Source organism: Eleutherodactylus coqui, chromosome 4 (assembly GCF_035609145.1).
Source record: "Eleutherodactylus coqui strain aEleCoq1 chromosome 4, aEleCoq1.hap1, whole genome shotgun sequence".
Lineage (NCBI taxonomy): Eukaryota > Metazoa > Chordata > Amphibia > Anura > Eleutherodactylidae > Eleutherodactylus > Eleutherodactylus coqui.
In genome coordinates, this window is record NC_089840.1 from 302697210 (window position 1) to 302716839 (window position 19630).

The following is a 19630-nucleotide window of genomic DNA, read 5'->3' on the forward strand; positions in this document are numbered from 1 at the left end:
ATAACTACTATAATACTGCTCCTATGTACAAGAATATAACTACTATAATACTGCCCCCTATGTACAAGTATATAACTACTATAATACTGCCTCCTATGTACAAGAATATAACTACTATAATACTGCTCCTATGTACAAGTATATAACTACTATAATACTGCCCCCTATGTACAAGAATATAACTACTATAATACTGCCCCCTAATGTACAAGAATATAACTACTATAATTCTGCCCCCTATGTGTTGTAATGGGTTGTGTATGTCGGGTGGAGGTGCTCTGTGGGATATTACTGGTAGTGATGCCATTCCATGTATAACTACTGTCCTTCTGCGTTTTCTTCTCCTTCACTCTCTTGGTCTCTCCGTGTCTTCGGACCTCCTTGTAGACCAGTTGCAGGAACTGCAGCGAATCTTCGTGGAGGATCATTACCCGGACAGTGAGAAAAGGAGGGAGATTGCTGAAATAATTGGGGTCACTCCGCAGAGGATAACGGTAACTATCATGCTGGATATTGGCTCTGGAGGGGCGTATTCCGAAGTGTCCTGCTGCCCCCTCTTCCTCCCTGTTACAGATTTTTCATAGGAGGTAGATAGTGTAGAGCGCCCCCTGTTGGTGACCCGCATGGTGGTAGTGTGGTGCCGCCTGGAGTCCGCAGACAGGTCCTTCGAGTACATGGAATGTATTGTGGGGGTTTTATCGCGTTGCAGCAGACCTGAACCTTCCTCTCCGCTTCAGAACGATTACGACAATCCCAAAACGATGTCCTTCTTTTTCCCCTTCCGCACAATAAAACCCTGTTGTGTTTTTTCATCCCATCCCATAATGCATTATTTCTCCGTGGACGGCGTCGTTGTTTTCTGCGAGACGAGCAGAAGGTTTCATTGGTACTATTTTCGTACAGCTTTTTGATCCCTTTTAGGCACATTTCACGCAGCAGAGTGCGATATCGAGCTGTGAGACTCCGCCCAATATGGCGCTGGCCAACGTGCGACGTCCCTGTGGGTGCGAGGCGTCATTATGGGAGTAACGATCGCAGATCATTGGGTAAGCCTCGCATCGCACTCTCATGCACCTGGCACGCCGTGCAATGCTGTGCCCGCCCCGTTGAGGAGACGCCCCAAAATAGTACACACCGCAATTTAGGTTTTCCTATATGTGGGAAAAAATCCCTCGTGTGTATGACGTCATCTAAAAAATGGGTCTCATATTTGTGCTTCTCGCAATTCACAAATCTCACACGATGTGTAAAATCTGCTTCATGGTGGGCTTCTTGGGAAGGGAATTGAAGAAAAAAAGCATTTTGGGGTTCGGGTTTTTTTCTTTTTTTAGGCTTTATTTTTTGCTAGTGTTCCTCCCATTCTGTTTGCGCTTTCATCATCTTTCTTGTCCAGATGTTGGACTTTGCATTTCTCCTTGGTAAATCAAGCTTTTCTAGATCTTTTTGATCCTCTCTCTCTTTCCCCTAGTGTTAGCTATCCCTCCTAGCTTTGTGTCATCTGCACATTTGATCAGTTTCCCACAATTCCCTCCTCCAGATCATTGATAACAATGTTGGCCAACACTGGGCCCAGGACAGAGTCTTGTGGTCCCCACTTGATACATTCTCCCACTTGGATGTGCAGCCATTTATGACCACTCTTTGAGTACGATCCCTCAGCTGGTTGTGAATCCCCCTAACAGTTGTCCTGTCAATCCCATCTTTGGTCATTTTTTCGATAAGTATGGTATGAGATACTTTGTCAAATGCTTTACTAAGGTCAAGATATACTGTATCCACCGCATTTCACTGATCAACCCAGTCAGTGATTCTATCATAGAAGGATATTAGATTAGTCTGGCATGACTTGTTTGTTACACCCCATGCTGGCTCTGGTTAATTACTCCATTCTCATCCAAGTACTTGCATACATGCTGTTTAATAATCTGTTCAGAGATCTTTCCAGGTATAGGAGTCAGGCTCACAGGCCTGTAGTTTCCTGGATCCACCTTCTTCCCTTTTTTGAAGATTGGGACAACATTTGCCCTTTTCCAATCTTTTGCTATGCAAGCTAAAAAGTGTGCTATTGTACAGGTCATTACGGATGCCATGATGTATAACTTCTGTTTTGTTTTTGTTTTTTTTTCTAATACATTGTTAATTGTGCAAACAACATATTTAGTTTCTTACAATCTTTTTTTTCAATTTTAATGTGTTTTTTTATTTTTATTATGTCCCTCTAGGGAATTTGAACCTGTAATGGTATAATTGTTCTGATAATACACTGCAGTACTTGTGCACTGCAATCCATCATCGTTACAAGGCTAATGCCCACGGACGGATTATCCCTACGGAATTCGCAGCCAGATGCCCAACGTGAATTCCGCAGCAATGACCGTCCATAGACATGCTGTGTTCAAAAATTTTCCCCTGCCAATGAGCGTCAATCAACTGTGATTTGCCACTTTTGGGGAAGAATCGCAGCATATTCTATTTTGTATGGAAAATCGCACGGAAGGCTTCAATTGCCGGCAATGCAAGCCATCCGTCCTGCGATATTCCGTGCAGTGGGCACTGCGGAAGTATTGCTGGAATCTACGTCGCAGCCCAGCACCAGCTCGACATGCCTTGCACTGCACATGTGCGCAGGGTGAGAGACTCGCGGCGGATCCGAACAGCTTAGTATAGGGTCCCTGGGGGGCGCCGGGTCTGATTCCACAGCGAGATTTTGACGGTAGGCAAGAGGCCTTATAGTGATTACAGGTCATAGCAGACCCGCATGCCATTGGCCGGCCTCCGTTTGCCATGGCTACTCATTGGCGGTCTACGGTTACATGGTGGAGCACCAATGATGTCATATAGATAGCGCCATCCCTCTGTCAACCTTTTACATGCTGCCATTACCATTGATTGGAGAGGTTAGCAGCGGCCTAGTTGGGGGAATTTAAAAGAACGTGGCGTTGTCATCCGAACATTTACCTCTTCTTTTACGTTCTACATTTATTTCAGGTTTGGTTTCAGAACCGACGCGCCAAATGGCGGAAAACTGAAAAAAGTTCCATTAAGGGCTGCAAGATGGCAGCATGTGCCGGCTCTCTGGGGACGTCTCTTCCTGACAGCGCGGCTCTTTCCCGACCAGAAGCTGTCTCATTTGCAGTTTCTTCAGGCCATCACTCGTATGGTCCGTTATCGGGCGTCCGGAACGGGTGAGGGAACTAGTTGGTGGCTTTCCAGAATGTTCTGTTTTGTCACCTGCTATTGATGCGCTTCGTGCCACAGACAGCCTTGTCCTTGCTGACATTATTGTACTCATTCACACGGCCGCATGCAGAAAACGCTCACGCTGCGTGGTACGCGCATGTGTAGATCATGCTGCCATCTTTTCTCGCATGTATCTACACGCAGGGTTTACACGCTACTGTGTAATGTCCATTTACCGCGTGTCACGCAGCCGTACATAAAACGCACTAAAATCACGGTCGTGTGAATGAGCCCCTTTGGAGGGCCCTGCTAGCTGCGCTGTCTGTACATCCTGACTTTGCACCTTTCTCTTATAGCCTTGTCCTCGCTTACCTCCTCATGTGTGGTAAGCCCGCTTCCGCCTCTTAGTTCTCTCCATCTCTCCTTTAGGTCATCTCTGGTGCCCGGCGCTCTTCTGCAGCGCTCTCAGTCTGCTGAGATCTCTTCTAGCATCTCTAGCAGCAGCGGCTCAGGTGGGTACATGGCAGCACAGGCTTTATGGACCTAGATTTGTATATATATAGGGTGGCCCCCTTTATTAGAGCCCCCCATCTAGTAGCGTTGGACTCCTTTACCCTTCAGATCTGCGGCAATTTGTTGTGGTGTAGATTCCACTCATGATAAAGCGGCTCTGCAGGAATCTCGGCCCCTGCGGACAGGAAGCTTCTTGTAGTTGCTGCAGATTAGATGGCGGGGCTGACATGTTCTGACCGACTGACAGGATCCCCTTTGCTGGATGTTTTCCTTGATTGCGCCATTCTCTGTATACTCTCCACACCGTTACATGATAACCCCCCCACGGTTGGCGGTGAGACCCCGGCTAGTCTAGCACCAATGACCGGCCTCGTTGGAAGTCGCTCCGATCGCTGGATCTTCCACCTAATGTGGATTCACACTGAAACTGATCAGGAAAACTTGTCACGTGATTTTATGCTGCACTCCGGGGTCACGGGGAGAATTAGCATACAGGGAGGCGCTAATCGTAAGAGGGCAGGGGGCTCTAATGAAGGGGCCATTCACTGTGAATCAAGAGTGGCCACATGTGGCTCTTGGGCCACTTCCTGCACCCACTGACTACTGAACCCCATGACATGTCCTTGCTCCTTTCTGTCTGACTTGTCTTAGCCATGGCAAGTAGATATCGCTACATCAGAGGGGCTACATGTGAATTCTTGAACTTCCATGAAGGATATTAGTATGTGTACTGGATGGCGCAGGCAGTGTTGAGGCTAGTGGTTGGAGTGGGGCAGGGTTGAGGCTGGGGAGGGTTGAGGTTGGCAGTTGCGTCAGGCAGGGTTGAGGCTGGTGGTTGGGGCGGGCAGGGTTGAGGTTGGCGGTTGAAGCTGGCAGTTGGGGCAGGCAGGGTTGAGGTTGGCGGTTGAAGCTGGCAGTTGGGGCAGGCAGGGTTGAGGTTGGTGGTTGGGGCGGGCAGGGTTTAGGTTGGCGGTTGAAGCTGGCAGTTGGGGCAGGCAGGGTTGAGTTTGGTGGTTGGGGCGGGCAGAGTTGAGGTTGGCGGTTGAAGCTGGCAGTTGGGGCAGGCAGGGTTGAGGTTGGTGGTTGGGGCGGGCAGGGTTGAGGTTGGTGGTTGAAGCTGGCAGTTGGGGCAGGCAGGGTTGAGGTTGGTGTGGGCTATGTTGAGGCTGGTATTATGGGCTCGTTGATGCGTTTGTTGTCCTTCTGATCTGCTGCTTATATAGTAATTAACAAACCTCCTTCCTTCTACAGTGTCAAGTCTCGGATCACCAGGGGATGTCTGCCCACCACCATCCCAGGAGTATCCACCCACATTTCACAGCCCACCACCGCTGAGGCGTGTTGGGCTACCCATGTCTATGACCTTTAACTCCAGCAATCACATGATTCCTATGATGCTGGACACGCCTGAAAGCACCTGCACACCACCCCCCTCATCTGATGGAGACGTGTTCACCTATAATATTCAGGAGTACGTAATGAGATTATAGTGACGGCTGCCTGACAAATGACGAAGGTGTAATGATTCGTCCATGATAGGAGGGGATGTACAAGCCACGTATCGACCCCACACGGGTCTTTGTCAGGCTCGTCAAGGAGCTTGTACATCCCCTCCTATCATGGACGACTAAAGGAACTTCTTATATATATGGATGCTGCCCAGCTGTGATCTATTTGATACCTGCGGTTTGGAACCTTGGGAGTCCGGTTCCTTTTCTGGGCTTTGCATCCGAAACGAATACCTCGCACCAGCGGTGTTATACAGGGAAGTGCTGCTGCTTTTTCCACTTCTGTCTGAAGGTGTAATGATTGTCACCGTGCTTTACTGGAAAGAGATGCAAGTACAGGGTGGACCACAGAAAAGTAGCGCACCACCGACAATAGTGTGACGGGAAGAACGAGCAAGTGGATTGTTTTATCCAAAACGTTGTTGCTTCACCCACATGTTGCAACAGATGCTGGCGGTGGTCCCCATTCACTACTATGCACCTCTGACCACATCACAACATGTTGGCTGATACTGCCTGCAGCTCTTCCGCGGTGATGCTGTGGATAGTGTTTGTGATGTTTTCCTCGAGCTCATCCACGGCATGTGGATTACTGGCATATACTTTCTGCTTTAAGTTTCTCCACAGATAAAGATCACATGTGGACAAATGCGGGGAACGGGGTGGCCTTAACCCCTTGCCCACAACTCACTCTTCCATAAGCCGTGCATGAACCCATGCCAGTGAGTCGCGGGATGTCTGGCATGTTGCCCCATCTTGTTGGACAAATGCAGTAAGTTCTCTCTTTTAGTTTTAGTTGGTCGTAAATCTGTTCAAACGCGTCCAGATAAAGTGAGGCATTCACAGTGGATTTGACGGAAATTGGGCAATATACCTCTCTGAGCACCGAAAGCCAATCTTCTGGTCGTGCCGTGGTGATTGTGAGTCGGATGGGATTTTCAGTAGACCGATGCTTCATACTCTGAGTTCATGTGACCTGATCAATCATAAAGTACAGCAATGGCTCCGGAAGTCCTCTAGCAATCAGTCAGCAACCACCTACAGTAATTTCGTGTTCAGCTTTGTCGCACTCTTTCATTTCCTGCATGCGTTCTTCTGTATGGTTTCATGCCGACACGTCGTATGTGATGCACTAGCTTGCAGTGACTGACTCCAAGTTGATTTTTGAGGCCTAGTCGCAATCCACTGCTGAATGTCATAAATGACTTCGGACATCCAGACTGACAGAGGCCTCGACTTCTTGATATTTGCAACAGACCTAGTTTAGCGCCATTTCTAAACCCTAATTTAGCAGGTGGTTTTGTAGCTGAGTTCTTGTTAGTGAAGACCTCTGGAGTTTCCTTATTTGATCCGCTTTGCACAGAGCCTTCCACAATAACTATTCACAGTTGCAGGAAAAACACGGGGGAAAGAGGGGCAGATTTATGGAAGCCGTCCAGAAGAAAGTCTTTGCTGCCCAAAGCAACCAATCACAGCGCAGCTTTCATTTCTTATACTGCTGAGGAAAAATGAAAGGGTTACGGTTTTCTCCAAAGCGTGCAGCGTCGGGATCGGAGGTGGGCTACTTTTGCGTGGCCTACCCTGTATAACCAGCTGAATATGAATCGTGACTTGCCCACTGAGGCTTTATGGATCTTAGAGTTGTCCTAGTAATAATGATGTGATCAGTGTGTTCTTTGGTCTGCAGGTCTCCAACCCCGGAGAGCATGCCCATCTCCATAAGATATGGGCCACAGTACTACCACCAAAGTAACCCGCTGGGAGCTTTCCAGCTGCCCCAGTACCAGCTCTGCACACCAACTTCTTCTGATGACACCGCTTTCCTGGCCATGCAAGCCAACAATACAGGCCTGCTGGCTTATGGAAACCCAGGAGTGTATCTCCAAGGACATCCAGCCGGCCATATTGTGCTTCAGCCTGGCACAGGTACCTTTTACCTTGTCTTTATGAATTGATTGTGTGTTGTAGGACCAAAGAGGGCAATAATGTTGTCTTCCGCTCTCCCTTTACAACGTTCTGCCCTAGATTTGCCTTTTCCTCTCTTCAGTCTTCTAAGATGCCCACACGAGTTCTCGGAGTAACGATGCACAGTGGGCACCAAATAGTGGCAGGAGTCGTTGTGCCCTCTTAATAGACCAAAAAGGGACCAGAAAGGGGGGACTTTTTATAGCGCCAACTTATTCCACAGCGCTTTCAGGTAATTTCACTTATTACCCCCCAGCAAGCTGGGTGCTCATGTTACTGACCTTGGAGGGATAAGTCAACCTTGAGCCGCTACCATGCGGGGATTGAACTCGCAATCTTCAGGTTGTAAGCAAGCTTAGCACTGCATACTGCTGCCTAAACACTCTGCGCCATACGAGGCCCCGCATGGTTGTTGTTTTGTTTGTGCCGTCTTTTCACCTGCGACGCGCCATCCGTTGCAGACGGTAGGCAGATGCCAGTTCACACGGCGGCTGCTCTGCTGACAAACCATCCTATAACGATGTGATGAGTGAGAGAATTGTGGCTGTGCTAACGACGGTATAATGTAACATTTCTGCAGCTTCGTGAGGCCCTTTGTTTCAGTTCCTCAATCTGTTGCTGTATGTAAATGGATCTGTGGGCAGTGCTGATTTGTTGATGAGCTCTCAGGCGTAATCCGCTGCAAACTACATCGTGCGGGCTGCTGCTTTTGCGCTCCCGTATTATGCAATTCCTACATGGAAATGTGAGCAGAGCTGCGTGAGGCCACGTCCCTGGTGGCCGGCGCACACGGAGGATCTGGTAATCTGGTGTGAGCCTGACTCTGGAGATGAGCAGACCCTACTGATGGTCTGCGGCTCCGGCTGAACCCTGATTTCGGCTGCTTTTAGAATATAATTCCAGTGAGCGACCGTGAATGATTGTGCTTTGGGCTAAGCGCTACCCACTGACCGTTTTCTGGCGGCATGTCAACCATCGCGGCTCGTTCACTTACACTGTGCAACAAATTCAAAAATGTTCGGAACAGAAAGTAATTGACATGTTTCTGTAACATTAGAACCTTCCACCGGTAACGCTGATGGCGGCACGTTATTTAACCCCTTAGTGACCAAGCATTTTCCGTAACTCCTTTATTTATCTAGCGACGTCGCTTTTTGTGGGATGAGTTGTATTTTTTTAATGGACTGAAAAACTTTTAAAAAGTTCTAAGTGGAGTAAAATGAACAAAAAAGAAACCCTAAATTCCGCCATATTTCGGTGCGTCTTGTTTTTACGTCCCACAAACTGCAACAGAAATGACACAATAACCTTATTCTATGGGGCAGTACAAATACTACAATACCAAATTTATGGGGTTTTTTTGTTTTTTTTTTTGCTGTACTTTTATTTTTTTTCAAAGACTGTTATTTTTTTAAAAATTATTTTCTGCCACCATCTTGTGCGCACAATAACTTTTCCGTACACATAGTTGTGCAAGGGCTCATTTCTTGCGGGACGTCCTGTAGCTTGCAAGAGTACATACAACTTTTTGATCACTTTTTCTTGCATTTTTTTCTTGCAGACAGAATGACCAAAAAAGCGCATTTCTGACATTCTTAATTTTTTTTTCGGATGACGTTCACCGTGTGGGATAAATAATGTGTTACTTTGATAGATTGGACTCTTATGGACGCTGCCATACCAAACATGTATTTTTGTTTTAAGATTTTGATTCTTTTTAGTCTAACCAATGACCTATAAAAACAGTTAATTACAACTTGGCCCAATGTCCACGGCACGCACAGATCCCACTGCTGCATCCAGCCGCGCTCGCGGAAGTGGAGAGAAAAAAACATTTTCTTACTAGAGATGAGTGAGCACCAAAATGCTCGGGTGCTCGTTACTCGTCACGAACTTTTCGCGATGCTCGAGGGTTCGTTTCGAATAACGAACCCCATTGAAGTCAATGGGCGACCAGAGCATTTTTGTATTTCGCCGATGCTCGCTAAGGTTTTCATTTGTGAAAATCTGGGCAATTCAAGAAAGTGATGGGAACGACACAGCAACGGATAGGACAGGCGAGGGGCTACATGTTGGGCTGCATCTCAAGTTCACAGGTCCCACTATTAAGCCACAATACCGGCAAGAGTGCCCCCCCCCCTCCCAACAACTTTTACTTCTGAAAAGCCCTCATTAGCATGGCATACCTTTGCTAAGCACCACACTACCTCCAACAAAGCACAATCACTGCCTGCATGACACTCCGCTGCCACTTCTCCTGGGTTACATGCTGCCAAACCGCCCCCCCCCCCCTCCCCCCGACAGCGCACACCAAAGTGTCCCTGGGCAGCCTTCAGCTGCCCTCATGCCACACCACCCTCATGTCTATTTAGAAGTGCGTCTGCCATGAGGAGGAACCGCAGGCACACACTGCAGAGGGTTGGCACGGCTAGGCAGCGACCCTCTTTAAAAGTGGCGGAGCGATAGCCCACAATGCTGTACAGAAGCAATGAGAAATAGAATCCTGTGCCACCGCCATCAGGAGCTGCACACCTGGGCATAGCAATGGGGAACCTATGTGCCACACACTATTCATTCTGTCAAGGTGTCTGCATGCCCCAGTCAGACTGGTAATATGCACCTTAACAGTAACCGCGTTGGTGGTAATGTGGTGGTGACTGCGGACCTAGTAGCACGGTTGTATTTTGTTGGTTTTCGGAATGTGGCCAGGATTAAGTAGGCCGTGGCGGGGGGATGGTGGGGGGGCTCTCTTGTAGTGTCGGTAAAGGTGAAATTCTTGGACTGCCACCAGACGAACCAATGCAAAGGCATTTGCCAAGAATGTTTTCCCTGTTGGAGGAGGAGGGGGATGTTTTTGAGGCACTACGTGTCCTCTCCACGTGTCCGTGGTTATATGCACCTTAACAGTAACCGCGTTGGTGGGAAATGGCCTCGCCGCCATCATGTCTTTGGGAAGCCTCTGTTTCCACACCCCAGAGACATACCATTAGCAGCGGTATAGGCAGAGCCCAGAATTCGTAACATTTCAGCCGTAGCATTAGGACAGGCCCCACTAACATATCACTAGCAGCATTATAGCAGGAGCGCAGTCTTCGTTCCATGTCAGCAATAGTAGCACTCAAGACAGGCCCCAGTAACAATTCCGAAGCAGCAGTATAGCGGGAGCGCAGTCTTCGTTCCATGTCAGTAATAGTAGCACTCAAGACAGGCCCCAGTAACAATTCCGAAGCAGCAGTATAGCGGGAGCGCAGTCTTCGTTCCATGTCAGTAATAGTAGCACTCAAGACAGGCCCCAGTAACAATTCCGAAGCAGCAGTATAGTGGGAGCGCAGTCTTCGTTCCATTTCAGTAGCTGCAGTATAGCCAAGGCCCAAGTTACATTTATGTAGCTAAAGTGTAGGCCAACCCCACACACACTTCTGTACCATGAGTGCAGGCGAAGAACATACAAATTGCTATGATTACACTGTAGGTGAGGGCCCCAAAAAATTGGTGTACCAACAGTACTAATGTACCTCAGTAAAAATTGGCCATGGCCAGCCAAGAGGGCAGGTGAAACCCATTAATCGCTTTGGTTAATGTGGCTTAAGTGGTAACTAGGCCTGGAGGCAGCCCAGTTTAACGAAAAATTGGTTCAAGTTAAAGTTTCAACGCTTTTAAGAGCATTGAAACATATTAAAATTGTTTCGAAAAATTAGATGAGTGAGCCTTGTGGCCCTAAGAAAAATTGCCCGTTCAGCGTGATTACGTCAGGTTTCAGGAGGAGGAGCAGGAGGAGGAGGAGGAATATTATACACAGATTGATGAAGCAGAAATGTCCCCGTTTTTGATGGTGATAGAGAACGATGCTTCCATCCGCGGGTGCAGCCTACGTATTGCTTACGTATCGCTGCTGTCCGCTGGTGGAGAAGAGAAGTCTGGGGAAATCCTGGCTTTGTTCATCTTGATGAGTGTTAGCCTGTCGGCACTGTCGGTTGACAAGCGGCTACGCTTATCTGTGATAATTCCCCCAGCCGCACTAAACACCCTTTCCGACAAGACGCTAGCCGCAGGACAAGCAAGCACCTCCAGGGCATACAGCGCTAGTTCAGGCCACGTGTCCAGCTTCGACACCCAGTAGTTGTAGGTGGCAGAGGCGTCACGGAGGACGGTCGTGCGATCGGCTACGTACTCCCTCACCATCCTTTTACAGTGCTCCCGCCGACTCAGCCTTGACTGGGGAGCGGTGACACAGTCTTGGTGGGGAGCCATAAAGCTGTCCAGGCCCTTAAAGACTGTTGCACTGCCTGGGCTGTACATGCTGCTCGATCTCCGCACCTCCCCTGCTACCTGGCCCTCGGAACTGCGCCTTCTGCCACTAGCGCTGTCGGATGGGAATTTTACCATCAGCTTGTCCGCCAGGGTCCTGTGGTATAGCAACACTCTCGAACCCCTTTCCTCTTCGGGAATGAGACTGGGAAGGTTCTCCTTATAGCGTGGGTCGAGCAGTGTGTACACCCAGTAATCCATAGTGGCCAGAATGCGTGTAACGCGAGGGTCACGAGAAAGGCATCCTAACATGAAGTCAGCCATGTGTGCCAGGGTACCCGTACGCAACACATGGCTGTCTTCACTAGGAAGATCACTTTCAGGATCCTCCTCCTCCTCAGGCCATACACGTTGAAAGGATGACAGGCAAGCAGCAGGGGCACCGTCAGCAGTGGGCCAAGCTGTCTCTTCCCCCTCCTCCTCATCCTCCTCATGCTCCTCCTCCTCCTCCTGAATGCGCTGAGATATAGACAGGAGGGTGCTCTGACTATCCAGCGACATACTGTCTTCCCCCGCCTCCGTTTCCGAGCGCAAAGCGGCTGCCTTTATGGTTTGCAGGGAACTTCTCAAGATGCATAGCAGAGGAATGGTGACGCTAATGATTGCAGCATCGCCGCTCACCATCTGGGTAGACTGCTCAAAGTTTCCAAGGACCTGGCAGATGTCTGCCAACCAGGCCCACTCTTCTGAAAAGAATTGAGGAGGCTGACTCCCACTGCGCCGCCCATGTTGGAGTTGGTATTCCACGATAGCTCTACGCTGCTCATAGAGCCTGGCCAACATGTGGAGCGTAGAGTTCCACCGTGTGGGCACGTCGCACAGCAGTCGGTGCACTGGCAGATTAAAGCGATGTTGCAGGGTGCGCAGGGTGGCAGCGTCCGTGTGGGACTTGCGGAAATGTGCGCAGAGCCGGCGCACCTTTACGAGCAGGTCTGACAAGCGTGGGTAGCTTTTCAGAAAGCGCTGAACCACCAAATTAAAGACATGGGCCAGGCATGGCACGTGCGTGAGGCTGCCGAGCTGCAGAGCCGCCACCAGGTTACGGCCGTTGTCCCACACGACCATGCCCGGTTGGAGGCTCAGCGGCGCAAGCCAACGGTCGGTCTGCTCTGTCAGACCCTGCAGCAGTTCGTGGGCCGTGTGCCTCCTATCTCCTAAGCTGAGTAGTTTCAGCACGGCCTGCTGACGCTTGCCCACCGCTGTGCTGCCACGCCGCGCGACACCGACTGCTGGCGACGTCCTGCTGCTGCTGACACATCTAGATTGCGAGACAGAGGTTGAGGAGGAGGAGGAGGGTGGTTTAGTGGACGAAGCATACACCACCGCAGATACCACCACCGAGCTGGGGCCCGCAATTCTGGGGGTGGGTAGGACGTGAGCGGTCCCAGGCTCTGACTCTGTCCCAGCCTCCACTAAATTCACCCAATGTGCCGTCAGGGAGATGTAGTGGCCCTGCCCGCCTGTGCTTGTCCACGTGTCTGTTGTTAAGTGGACCTTGCCACTAACCGCATTGGTGAGGGCGCGTACAATGTTGCGGGAGACGTGGTCGTGCAGGGCTGGGACGGCACATCGGGAAAAGTAGTGGCGACTGGGAACTGAGTAGCGCGGGGCCGCCGCCGCCATCATAGCTTTGAAAGCCTCCGTTTCCACAACCCTATATGGCAGCATCTCAAGGCTGATAAATTTGGCTATGTGGACGGTTAACGATTGAGCGTGCGGGTGCGTGGCGGCGTACTTGCGCTTGCGCTCCAACACTTGCGCTAGCGACAGCTGGACTGTGCGGTGCGAGACATTGCTGGATGGGGCCGAGGACAGCGGAGGTGAGGGTGTGGGTGCAGTCCGGGAGACGGTAGTGCCTGTGTCCTGAGAGGGGGGTTGGATCTCAGTGGCAGGTTGGGGCACAGGGGGAGAGGCAGCGGTGCAAACCGGAGGCGGTGAACGGCCTTCGTCCCACCTTGTGGGGTGCTTGGCCATCATATGTCTGCGCATGCTGGTGGTGGTGAGGCTGTTGGTGGTGGCTCCCCGGCTGATCTTGGCGCGACAAAGGTTGCACACCACTGTTCGTCGGTCCTCAGGCGTCTCTGTGAAAAACTGCAAGACCTTTGAGCACCTCGGCCTCTGCAGGGTGGCATGGCGCGAGGGGGCGCTTTGGGAAACAGTTGGTGGATTATTCAGTCTGGCCCTGCCTCTACCCCTGGACACCGCACTGCCTCTTGCAACCTGCCCTGCTGCTGCCTCCCCCTCTGAAGACCTGTCCTGAGTAGGCGTTGCACACCAGGTGGGGTCAGTCACCTCATCGTCCAGCTGCTCTTCCTCAGAATCCTCTGTGCGCTGCTCCCTCGCACTTACTGCCCTTACTACTACCTCACTGCAAGACAACTGTGTCTCATCGTCATCGTCCTCCTCACCCACAGAAAGTTCTTGAGACAGTTGGCGGAAGTCCGCAGCCTCATCCCCCGGACCCCGGGAACTTTCCAATGGTTGGGCATCAGTGACGATAAACTCCTCTGGTGGGAGAGGAACCACTGCTGCCCAATCTAAGCAGGGGCCCGAGAACAGTTCCTGAGAGTCTTCCCGCTCCTGAGCATGTGTCATTGTAGTGGAGTGAGGAGGCTGGGAGGAAGGAGGAGCAGCAGACAGAGGATTCGGATTTGCAGCAGTGGACGGCGCAGAACTCTGGGTGGATGATAGCTTGCTGGAAGCACTTTCTGCCATCCACGACAGGACCTGCTCACACTGCTCATTTTCTAATAACCGTCTCCCGCGTGGACCCATTAATTGGGCGATGAATGTGGGGACGCCAGAAACGTGCCTCTCTCCTAATCACGCAGCAGTCGGCTGCGACACACCTGGATCAGGAGCTCAGCCTGTGCCCACACCCTCACTTGGCCCTCCGCGTCCTCGGCCGCGTCCACGTCCTCTAGGCCTACCCCTACCCCTCAGCATGCTGTATTACCAGTGATTTCACAGCCAGGAAATAAATTGGCGCAAGCCTGCAGGCCAAATAGAATTTTTTTCCCTGCTTTTTACAAGGAACACCCACACTGCGTGTATTCAATGAATACTAGGTTTAATAACTGTGTTGTGGCCCTGCCAATTTGTCCCAGAACTGCAGTGATGCAAAGTAATTCGCTACAGCAGATCAGGGATTTCCCATGCAGGAAAGAAATTGCCGCACGCCTGTAGTAAAACGTAGCTGGCTGCGCCTGATTTTTTTTTTAACGTTCTGCACGCAGCATACACGTACCCAGAGCCCTGAGTACTGTAAGAGGCAGGCCAAATAGAATTTTTTCCCTGCTTTTTACAAGGAACACCCACACTGCGTGTATTCAATGAATAATGTATGTCTTCTGGCCCTGCCTACACAATTCTATCCCTGTAGTATTAATGCCGGGTGCAATGCTCTGCACAGCCGGTTTTGAGAAAAAAAAAAAAATATGCAACACTGCTAACAGCAGCCTGGACAGTACTGCACACGGATAGATGTGGCCCTAGAAAGGACCGTTGGGGTTCTTGAAGCCTACACTCACTGCTAACACTCTCCCTGCCTAACCACCACTTCTGTCCCTATTGCAGGGCGCAATGCTCTGCAGATCCAATTTTGGAAAAAAAGAATAAAAATACTGTGCTAACACAGTACTGCACACTAGTAGATGTGGCCCTAAGAAGGGCCGTTGGGGTTCTTGAAGCCTATACTAACTCCTAACGCTCTCCCTACAGCAGCTCCAACACGATAGCACTTTCCCTCAGCTATGTCACAAGGCATCTGAGGCGAGCCGCGGGAGGGGCCGATTTTTATACTCGGGTGACATCAGATCTCCCCAGCCACTCACAGCAGGGGGGTGGTATAGGGCTTGAACGTCACAGGGGGAAGTTGTAATGCCTTCCCTGTCTTTCAATTGGCCAGAAAAGCGCGCTAACGTCTCAGAGAGGAAAGTGAAAGTAACCCGAACACCGCGTGGTACTCGTTACGAGTAACGAGCATCCCGAACACCCTAATATTCGCACGAATATCAGGCTCGGACGAGTACGTTCGCTCATCTCTATTTCTTACCACCGCAGATCTCCTCTGTGCCGGCCGTATCTTCTTTCGTTAGCAGGGCAGATGCTTCCATAGAATGGTAGAGTTGGAAGGGACCTCCAGGGTCATCAGGTCCTCCAGGGTCATCGGATCCCTCCGGGGTCATCGGGTCCAACCCTCGACTCAGTGCAGGATCACTAAATCACCCCAGACAGATGTCTGTCCAGCCTTTGTTTGAACATTTCCATTGAAGGGGAACTCCCCACCTCCTGTGGCAACCTGTTCCACTCATTGATCCCCTCACTGTCTAATATGTAATCTGTGTCTCCTCCCTTTCAGTTTCATCCCATTGCTTCTAGTCTTTCCTTGTACAGATGAGAATAGGGCTGATCCCTCTGCACTGTGACAGCCCTTCAGATACTTGTAAACAGCTATTAAGTCTCCTCTCAGCCTTCTCTTCTGCTTAACATTCCCAGATCCTTTACCCGTTCCTCATAGGACATGATTTGCAGACCGCTCACCATCTTGGTAACTCTTCTCTGAACTTGCTCCAGTTTGTCTATGTCTTTTATAAAGTGGGGTGCCCAGAACTGGACCCAGTATTCCAGATGAGGTCTGACTAAGGCAGAGTAGAGGGGATAATCACCTCACGTGATCTAGACTCTATGCTTCTCTTCATACATCCCAGCGTCCGCGCAGACCTGCTTGGTTGATCTTCATCTGTACTGCAGATGGTCCTCATGGCTCACCGTCAGACACACAAATGGAACATGCTGCGATTTTTCATCTGCAGTAATAACCACAATTAGTTTCTGCTTGTGTGGATTAAAAATCCCTTTTGCACAGCATGCCATGGGCAGTCTTTGCTGCAGAATCCGGAGGCAGTCGCCCGCTTTTGACTCGGTATGCATTCACCCTTAGCCTTACTTCATCACAGCCCAATTTCGTGCTCGCCAACTCTTTTACCGCAGATGCATGGCGTTTTTGTTTTGTTTTCAATGGGAAATCCTTGCATGTCGCCGACCTCGTTGAAAACCATGGCAGATGCGAGGCGAGGGCACACTCCAGGATAGGCGGTGCCGCTATTGGTTCCATAATGAATGACTAATATCACCAGAGGGGCCCTTTAATATCTTCTGAGATTTGGGATACAGCAGGAAGGTTGCTGTATATTGTGTGTCTTGCTGTTCTTGACTGTTTTGTGTTCTCAGCAGGTGGACTTGCCTTTCACCCCTCTCCATGGAATGATCTGTACATACAAGGTGCGCCGTCGTATGCTTGCTCCCGCCCCCAGACAGGAGTTGCCTGCAGCGTACCTGGGGAGCTCCAGTACAAAGCTTGTGTTCGGCAGCGTTCTCAGACAGCCACGCCGACGAGCGAGGAGCGCCCAGAAGACCAACCTCATGGTACCCATCCTACTTGCTTCCACTGACATGTTGGGGTGCCTTTTGCAGGGGTGCATTTGCTGCACGCTTTCTGCAGTGCGAATCCTCAGTGCCCAAATCCGTACCTACATGGTTGTTTTCTGTATTTCATGGCCTGAAATCGGCAACATGAAGTCTACGGATTCAGAATCCAAAGCGTTTTTCAGGTACACCGCGGATTTGTTGAGGAGGTTTTGGTGAGCTCGCACTGCAAATGCTGCGTGTGAAGGCGGAAGTAACTCTATGGAGAAAGTAAATGCGGGTTGTGTAAGACCCCCTGCTAAATTCTCTGAGCCCCCACAGGTAGTGACATCCTAGTGACCAATTGGGCTGTCTCCACTGTACTGGCACCAGAGTGCCCCCATAATGAGTCCGCAGTGCCCCCTATCAGCGAAGAGCTAGCACGGCCATGGGACTAGAGTGATAAACTTCAGAACATGTAATAACTCTTATGTTTTCACTTCCTGTGACTATATCAGCTGAACTGGAAGAGAATCCCGCGAGCGGCCGCCGTCTCTCGTCTTTGCCTCCGTCCACACATACGGACTTCAGTGACATCACCGTTGGCAGCCTGTTTATAGCGGCAGGTACATCGTTGGCTCATTCGCTGTATAAGTGAGAGCGGCTGAACGTATCTAACCTGAACGTATCTAACCTGAACGTATCTAACCTGAACGTATCTAACCTGAACGTATCTAACCTGAACGATTAGCGAACGAGCCGACGATGATTTTTATGCTGAACGAAAAGCAAATGATTGTTGTCGGCGTTTACACTGACAGATTATGGTTCATATTCGCTCGTTCGGGTAAGAAGGCTTCAGTCTCCTCCTCTCCGCTCCCGCGCGTCTTGTCCGGCACTAGAAGGAAGCTGGTACTATCACGGGGCACCACGTGATCCGCTGCACCATGTAATCCTGGGTTTCAGTGTTTGTATGCATTAATTTCCTATATTTTGCTTTCTTGCAGCTCCCAACAAAGATGCCGGCGGCGCCCTCTGACGACCTTGGCTACATCCAAGTTATTGAGTTATGTTCCTGGTGATGTGACGCAGCCTCGTCGTATAAACGCCTTTTTTTTCCTTTGGCCCCCTGCTTGAGAGACGGTGCTAAGACGCTTTATTTTGTGTTTGTGTCCCATCTCAATAAAGAGGTTTTCTTGACATTTCAACGCAAATCTCTTACTTTTGTTTTACAGTGTTGTGCTTTACCAAAACTAAAGAAACGACTCCTAGCAATCAGCCCTGCCCCAAACGCTGGTTATTAAGATGGCGAGCCGGAGAATGACCCCCAGACCCTGATTGAGCATTATTCTTTTAGTTTTGCTCAGGATGTAATTCTGTATGCTGCATTCACAATGTCCTTGTACTGATAAAGTTCTGCATGTGCTCTAATGTGAAGAGGGGGTCCTGAGTCGGCGTCTCTTCAGGCCGCTGTCACATGGGTGTAAGTGAAGGGAAGACCAGCAGGGACTGGAACGACTGCAATGGTGTGAGCGCATGGACGTGCAAGTAGGAATTCAAAGATGAACAACGCATTAGTTTTACTACGAGGAGGCAGAGAGACTGATCGCCAAGGAGAGCAAAAATAACCCTGAACTATTCTTCAAATATATAAACAGTAACAGGATTTGCACCGAGAGCGCTGGCCCTTTAACGAATAATGCAGGAGAAACCATAGAAGACGATGGGGGGAAGGCAAATCTATTAAATGGCTTTTTCTTAAGTGTATTCACAAACGAAAAATAAATGTCACACGAGATGCAGGTAAACCCCTCCCCCCCCCCCCCCCCCCCCCCCCCGCGCCGCCTCCCACTCACTAAATATTGCATGCCTAAAGCCTGGTTCAGGCATGATTACCGCTCAAAAGATGTCTTTGAGTGATAATTGGTGTGCCTTTGAGCGATCACCTTGCACTTTGAGCGGGGGATGCAGAAGACAAGCCGGGCCGCTTGTCTTCTGCATCCAGCTGTTTTCTGCTCGGAGCGCCCGGCTGTTATACAGCAGAGCAATCTGAGCAGGGGGTGCAGAACACAGCTGGACCGCTGTTCTTCATACCCTGACTGTGTTCAGGAATCGGGATACAGCTGAAACAATAGTATCAGCTGTATCCCGCTGTGAATTCCTGATAAGGCTCATCGTTGTCTTTCAGCATGCTAAAACTTCAGCGAAAACTGCACGGTCAGGGCAGTTAACACAACGATTATCACTTAAAAGACGATTTTGCGCTTTTTTTTTTTTTTTTTTTAATATATAATGGGAAAATCATGTCTAAATCAGCCTTAACCCAGGAGGAAGTGCAGAGGCGGTTAAAGAGGATTAAAATCGATAAACCGTTCGGCCCAGATGGAATACACCCAAGGGTTCTAAGGGAACTAAGAGAAGTGATAGACTGCTATTTCTTATATTTAGGGACACCATTAAGACCGTTGTTGTACCACTGGTTTGGCAAATTGCCAATGTGGTTCCAATATACACAAAAGGGTCAAGAAGTGAGCCTGGTAACTACAAGCCAGTAAGTCTCACTTCAATTATTGGAAAAATATTAGAGGGGTTTCTGAGAGACGCCATCCTAGAATACCTCAAGGAGAACAACGGAATAACTCCTCACCAGCATGGGTTCATGAGGGATCCATCATGTCAGACCAATCTGATCAGCTTCTACCATGAAGTAAGCTCTAGGCTGGACCTGGGAGAGTCTATTGATCTTGTAT

At 49.9% G+C, this 19630-nt stretch overlaps 1 protein-coding gene across 1 annotated transcript in view; it reads left to right on the top strand.

Moving 5' to 3' along the window:
* Nucleotides 1-16765, top strand: part of LOC136626802 (homeobox protein NOBOX-like) — a gene marked incomplete at its 3' end in the record, with an annotated part of 32534 nt that extends 15769 nt beyond the window's left edge. The window contains 6 exon segments of the mRNA XM_066601807.1: nucleotides 388-494; nucleotides 2989-3185; nucleotides 3610-3696; nucleotides 4952-5182; nucleotides 6889-7127; nucleotides 16710-16765. Of these exon segments, the coding sequence (XP_066457904.1) occupies nucleotides 388-494; nucleotides 2989-3185; nucleotides 3610-3696; nucleotides 4952-5182; nucleotides 6889-7127; nucleotides 16710-16765 (917 nt within the window).
* Between the last annotated feature and the right edge of the window lie 2865 nt (nucleotides 16766-19630).